Below are 7,201 nucleotides of genomic sequence, written 5' to 3' on the forward strand. Positions count from 1 at the left end.
ACTAGTTTTGTGTCATACGTTGGTACGCCGAGTTATTGATCACGTAACCATAGACGCCTGCGCAAATTGCAATAAACAAAAATGGCATCCAGAAAACGAGATGCAATTTTCCCGCTAAATAAACGAAATATCTTTCTGTTCTTTATAACCAAAAGGCGAAGGAAATGGACAAGTTGGATCGATTTATAAAACTCGCTAAAGCTGGGGAAGGTACTTACGGTGTGGTTTATAAAGCAAAGAACAAGTTAACTGGTAAAAATGTGGCTCTCAAGAGAATTAAATTAGAAAAGTAAGTATTTTCTCGTTAAAAATATATTTAAATCTTTGTAAATGATTAATTCTTTAACTTTTCATTGTAATCATTCATATATGCCTGTGTCTTCAATATCTCTAATATGCTGGGGCTGGGTCATTTTAAAGAAGAAACTGGGTTGTTGCCTAACATACTAATTTAGTGGAGTTATGAGCTGAATTTTGTTGGTGCATACGTTAATTTAGTCGTAGCACCACATGATTCAGCTTATAACTCCCCTCGCACTCATCACTAACTGCAGAGTAAGTAACCATTTTACTAATTTGAAGCTTTTCCTTTCAACGATTTCCATTAGCAAGCCAGTGGTTCCCCAAACACAATGAATTTTAGTACTCGATGAATACATAAGTAAATATTACAATGTTCATAAAAAGGTTAAATATTTTCTGCAACTTGCCTATGTGTATGGAAATCATTTTAGTGTTATCCTCGTTTGAACAAAATCTTTATTTATTTAGATTTTACAACAAAGGTGACTCGGAGGGTGTGCCAGCTACAGCCATTAGAGAAATTGCTCTATTAAAAGGCCTCAGACATTCATCGATCGTTGAACTTCTAGACGTTATGCAATCTACCGATAAATTATATTTAGTTTTTGAATACTTGGATTTGGATTTGAAAAGGTACCTTGATAATTCGAGGCAGCAGATGGAAAAAGAACTACTTAGAGTATGATTGGCCTCTTTATTGTAATAAAAAGATATATCATACTTATTTTTAGAGTTACATGAAACAACTTACAGAAGCCTTAGCGTATATGCATTCACATAGAATTCTACATCGAGATTTAAAACCTCAAAATTTGCTTGTCGATAAGGAGGGTCACATTAAATTGGCTGATTTTGGCCTGTCAAGATCTTTTTCACTTCCCACGAGGACATATACCCATGAAGTGGTAACAATGTGGTACAGAGCGCCAGAATTACTTCTGGGAAGTAAATTGTATTGTACTGGGATTGATATTTGGAGTTTGGGGTGTATTATGGTAGAAATGGTGAGATAAATTTAATTACATTATGTTCTCTTACAGTAGCTTACTAGATGTAATTGTTCCAGCAAGTAACATATTTTCGAAAATCACAAAAAAATTTTTTATTAAAAAATAAACTAGCCTTAATCAACAGCACTAAATACCTCAATATCTCTATTTTAATCAATTTATAATTCAGAATATTTTTTATGAGATATGGAGTTTTTTATTTATTAAATTTCTATTTCAGTTTAAATGTGTAGGAGACATTGGAAATGCTTGAAGATGATAAAATATTAGTTAATTACTGACAGCACAACTGTAAACTTCTCCAGAGCTTATTATATATTGATATAGAAATTAAAACTAAAAAAAATATACGTTAAACTTTAAGGTGTAAAAAAAATTTACTGCCATAATAAATATTCGAATTTTAATGTCAGTTAAGACGTAAAGATAACCGTTAACTATCATTAAAGTAGTAGAATTTGTGATGTCATTTAGTATGATTGAGAGTTTAGAGAGAACGGACAGATTAATGACGGACGGGACTGCCTGGTAGACCTAGTAAATAACAAGTCTAAAGACAGCCATATTCACTTTGCTTCAAAGCTCTGTGCATGTGCTTTAGATTAGGTTCTGCCTCGTCTTCATGGAAAATTGTAGACTGGACGACAGAAAGACGTAAAGCAGGTTATATTTTCGATCGCACTATATGAGTTCATAATGCGTTCTTGATGACATGATCAAATTTACATTTTTACATAATTTTAAGCATTCATTTGTGGTATTAAAGAAATAATTTTTTTACCACTTTGTTGTAGTCGATTATATTTACAAATTATGCAGTTCTAAAAGAAATGAAATTTTCCGGCAGGTTGCCTTTTATCTAATTTTTCATCTTCAGGCATTTCCACTGTCTTAAATTTTTAAACTTGTATAAAAAAAATTCTTCATTGTAAACTGACAAAATTGCCGATTAAGACTATCTAGGCAGGTATTTAAATGTCTACCTGCCCAAAAAGAAATTTGAGCCACACTATATAGGGCGTAACTGGGGGGGGGGTCCATATATATGGCTACCTTTGACACTCCGAAGCATATCGACTTTTTTTTAATTTTTATTTATAATTTTCGTCAAACAACAGTCCCATAACCATGAGTGTATCCCAATTGAGAGTTACAGCAAACATAATTGTCAAATCTGATTCTTGATTTACATATTTCTTTTTTTAATATATTTTGGGTATTTTGCAACCTGTAAAAAATTTAAAAATTAGTTAAATAAACCCTTTTTCCACACGGATCAGTTAATGGTATATTTTACTACTTTTTAAATATTTGTTTTTTCAAATCACAGAAATTTAAGTGAAGACACCCAAGCACACTTGGCACTACAAGACATCACATGCTAATTTTACTATTAATTAAACCATTATTGATTCCAGTAAAAACTAAAATACAAATAGTCCAGACAGTATCTGTTTTTAAAAAGTCCATATTTAGGTGAATCGTATATCCATGGAGATTTTTGGCTTTTTGGCTTTCAAATATCATTAGTAATGAAAATTTTTCTATGAGCATGTTTAAACAAGCGCCAGAGCTCTCCTAATTTACAGAAGTATATAAGGGCCTTGGTTTTTGCTGTGCAAAATTTTGAAAATTTGAATTTTTTTTTCAAAATCTGGATTGCAAAATATGCAAAATCTATCAAACCGATTTTGATGAAATTTGGTGTGATAATTCTATATAACATGAAGTTTGCTTGAGCCAAGTATGAAGGACCAATTTAAAGACCCCTAAAAAGTAAGGTTTTTTAACCCCACTTTTGGCAATTTTTTCGATTTTTACAATAATCATGATTCATTCGATTTGTAAATAGTCATATTTTGTAAAACATTTAATTACAGACATTTTTTCCTCTTCCATTTTCGCCTAAAATCAACTCTTGAAAATATACATAATTAAGTAGGAAGAAAAATATGACATTTTTCAAATTTTTTTAACATCTTGTGCAGCCAAAAGTTAAGCCTACTTTTTTTTATGCGCATAGAAATGTTTTCATTTCTAGTGATATTTGAAAGCCAAAAAGCCAAAAATCTCTGTGGATATACAATTTACCTAAACCAAAACAGATACTTACAGTCTAGTTTAAAACTAACATGATGCTTTTAAAAAAATTGGAAATCTTTTTCATTAAAAACTTATAAGTATTTTTATTTATTTTTTATTGTACAACTTATAAAACAGCAAAATAATTTAAAACATAAATTAATTTTACTTAAAAAGTTCGTAATGTGTTAAAACGTAATAAATCATAAAAATATGAATTTTTTAGACGGAATTTTTTTTATGTTCAGTTACAGACTGGTCTGGGTTCAGTACTTGGTCCGCATTGACAAAAAAAAATATGATTGACTTTAAAATATGTTGTAGTCATACAAAAACACAAAATTATTTTGTAGTATTTCAGTTTCTGCCACTTTATTAATTTGATATAATTGATTTTAAAAGGAACTGGAAATGCCCAGTGATAATATTTTAAAGTTTAAGTGCAATTTAAAAAAGAAATTGTAACTCGATTACTTTATTTGATTAAAAAACATATAATTTCAAATGAGGAAATGGGAAACACTTAACTATTATCTCTAAAAAAAAACTGACTCCCATTTGAAGTCACACCCTGTATAAACTAATTATTAAATAAATAAATTATAAATTAATTGTTTTAGTTGATTAAAAGAGCAATATTTCCTGGCGATTCAGAAATAGATCAACTGTACAAGATTTTTAAAATTTTTGGGACTCCCACTGAAGAAACATGGGAGGGTGTTTCGCAATTCCCAGATTACAAACCGTCATTTCCAACCTGGCAGCCTGTTAATTTGAAAGATGTGATAAATTTTCATAACCAAGAAGAAGAGGACTTTTTACTGGTAAATATTCTACCTTAATTTTACAGCAACCATATTTTTTTTTTTTTATATTTATAATAGCTGTTTTACATTGACAATTTATTGATCAATTAATTCATGAAGTCACTTAAACAATAATAATGCACCAAATCTGCAGTCAAATAACTTCATGAATTTATTCATCAAGTTCTTGACGAATTAGAGCATGTTCTAATTTTCGTCAATTTCTTCGTGATGAAAGAGGGAAGGTGACTTTTTCGAAATTTATTTACTTCTTTGATTCATTGGTAGAACTGATTCATAGGTCAAAAAACTTGACAAAGTCCGTAGCAGTGTAAAACCGCACTGTTTACCAATAAATTCGTGAATTAATTCATGAAGAACTTCGTCAATTTATTCATGAATAAATTGTCAATGTAAAACAGCTATAAGAAATTAATGGCATCGTTATTATTATATATTTTTGTGATATTTGTTTCAGAATATGTTGAGTTATGATCCATGCAAACGAAGAACCGCAAAAGAATTACTGAAATCCAATTATTTAAAAACTGCAAAACTGACAGCTCCAGAGATGGAAGCATTTCCAGTCGACGAAACTGAAGAGTCAGACTAACAAAACATTTTTATATTGATATTTTTATTATTTTTATGGTTTTAAAAACAAGTTGAAAATATTTGTCGCTTATTTAAAATAAATTTTTTTAATTCACTTTTTTTTTTCTTACCTTACATAATTGTAAAAAAATGACTAATAAATATAAAAAAATTACATAAAAAAATAAATTGCATGACAATTTTGAGATTCTTCGATTTCAAACTGTCTCAGTTTCTAAACTTGATTTTATTTCTTGCAAACGATTTTTAACAACTGCTGTCAGTTTCTCATATATTTTCAAAGTCTGCAGTACAGTGCGACCGTATTCATCCCTATCCTGCAATTCCTTTGGAGTTGCATTCTTTACGTATTTCTGCAAGTCACTAACAATATTTTGAAGGACATAATATCGACCAGCCAATGATAAATTATCAAAATTTTCTAAGGTAAGTAACTTTTCTTTTTCTAACTTAGTTAATACTCGAGGTAAATCGGAAGATTCTGGAATGAGACCATGAAGAATACATCTATCTATGTCTATGCAGTTCGACAAAGTATCTTCATCGACATGAACAACTTCTAACCTAAATCCATCCCTTGGTTGTAAAATCTAAAATAACAGGTAATATAGTCTTAAATGGTTTTAATAACAAACAAATTTACTTGACGTTCGATATTATGATACTCGAAAACTTCCTTATATTTTTCATCACATTCTGCTACTAATTCGGGAGATACTGCCCTCTTTACTGGTCTTCTTGCCAATACATTTAGTTGTTCGTATTCCTTCTCTAATATATTTATTGGCTTAATACCTTCCAGTGCAGCTTCAATCTCGTCAAGTTCAGGTTCAGTTTCAGCCTCGACAATAATTTCAATATTTTGAGGCTCATAATTCTCTTCACATTCTTCTTCTTCTACTACTTCCATCTTTTGAGGTGGTGCTTCGGGCGGTAGTTCTCCTGCTGAAATATCCTCTATTTGCAGTGTTCCATTCTCTAATTTACGTAAAAGTTCGTTGTAATCCCAATTCAGATTGTAATTTATGTTTTTTATTTCATTTTGTATGTTGGCTTTCTTTTGAGGAAATTTCACCTGCTGAAGGTCGAGTAACTTTGTCGAGCTCTGTAAATATTTCAAACATATGGATGTTTGCTTTTCGAAAGCATTGCCAGTGTGAGAGTTAACATCAGTCTCCTCAAAAAATAAATTTGTACCAATAGACTGATCATATGTACCTTAAATTTAAAAGTTAAAAGATGGAAATTTAAGTAGCAATAAAAGTCGTTACCTTTAAAGAGAGTATCGTTTACTTGAATAAGAGGGTCCTTTTTATGTAAGTTTGCAATTCGAAGAAAAACTTCATTTTGGAACACATCACTGGATAATTTTCCGTTAAAGTCTAAATAAATATATTTGTCTAAATCGTTGCTGTCTTCGTTATTTCCCATTCTGACTTATTAAATATATTATTAGAATTAAGTTTATTATAAGTTCATGATTGATTGAAAGATAAAAATATATAGCATAACCACAATTATTCAAATCAATCATAAAACAAACTTAACAATTTAGCCAGAGCTACTTTAGTCTGCACGAGTTGGAGTAATCCAGGTTAATCCAGATTACTCGTCATGTATTTTTACGCGATCAAGTGCACAAGTCACAAGAGTGTGATATATCCACAGACTGATATATCGGAGTATTTTATTTTTCTCCCCCCCTTGCCCCAAAAGCACCAATGAATTTTTTGATGTTTGATGCTCGAATTTGTGCAGTTGAGACTACGAAAGAAATTATCATATTTTTTATTCGGACATGCAATTTACATTATTTCAATATCAAAAATAATATACTTTTTTATCAATAAAAAAAAGGATAAACAAATAAAATAAATGAATTGAAGTTTAATTTTCAAAGTAAAAGCGAGATGAATTGTATGCCGGTAAATATGCATGTGTGGCGGTGCAAAATATTAAAATTAAAAAGAGTATCTTGAACAAGGAGCTTGATGTTGTGCACCGGAAAATAGTCATACAGGCTTCTGTTTTGTAAAGAAAGCGAAACGTTCGAGTTAATCAGATTTTAATCATATTTTCTGATTCTTATTTCTACCTGATAAGCAGGATAAATCTTACCTTAAAATTTAGGCAATTCCAGTGTATGATTAACATATTTAATAGCAAGAAATTTATCGATTTTAATAAATTATAAAAGTGCATGCTTTGTTCTGTGATAGATCGAAATGAACCCATTAAAAATTTATGCTTGATATGACTTTTTTGGGACGGAATATTGGTGCTTTCCAACGACCTCAGAAAGGATAGACAGTGCATTGTCTTGGTTTGTTTTGTTCTATTGTAAATATTTTGAGAACTCAGCCTCCTATTGGCTAAAGACATGTG

At 30.3% G+C, this 7,201-nt stretch overlaps 2 protein-coding genes across 2 annotated transcripts; one reads left to right on the forward strand and one right to left on the reverse strand.

The window, feature by feature from the left end:
* Positions 1 to 92: 92 nt before the first annotated feature.
* On the forward strand, positions 93 to 4,884 carry LOC108912739 (cyclin-dependent kinase 2-like). Its single transcript, XM_018718118.1, has 5 exons — positions 93 to 289; positions 772 to 982; positions 1,035 to 1,307; positions 4,016 to 4,219; positions 4,680 to 4,884. Exons 1-5 carry the CDS (start codon positions 165 to 167, stop codon positions 4,812 to 4,814), a joined length of 948 nt encoding a protein of 315 aa, XP_018573634.1. The 5' UTR covers positions 93 to 164; the 3' UTR covers positions 4,815 to 4,884.
* Positions 4,885 to 4,921: 37 nt separating this feature from the next.
* On the reverse strand, positions 4,922 to 6,326 carry LOC108912740. Its single transcript, XM_018718119.2, has 3 exons — positions 6,088 to 6,326; positions 5,460 to 6,034; positions 4,922 to 5,406 (listed from the first exon to the last, which is right to left on the reverse strand). Exons 1-3 carry the CDS (start codon positions 6,245 to 6,247, stop codon positions 5,014 to 5,016), a joined length of 1,128 nt encoding a protein of 375 aa, XP_018573635.1. The 5' UTR covers positions 6,248 to 6,326; the 3' UTR covers positions 4,922 to 5,013.
* Between the last annotated feature and the right edge of the window lie 875 nt (positions 6,327 to 7,201).

The sequence above is a fragment of the Anoplophora glabripennis genome, unplaced genomic scaffold, assembly GCF_000390285.2.
Source record: "Anoplophora glabripennis isolate ALB-LARVAE unplaced genomic scaffold, Agla_2.0 scaffold471, whole genome shotgun sequence".
NCBI classification, from domain to species: Eukaryota; Metazoa; Arthropoda; class Insecta; order Coleoptera; family Cerambycidae; genus Anoplophora; species Anoplophora glabripennis.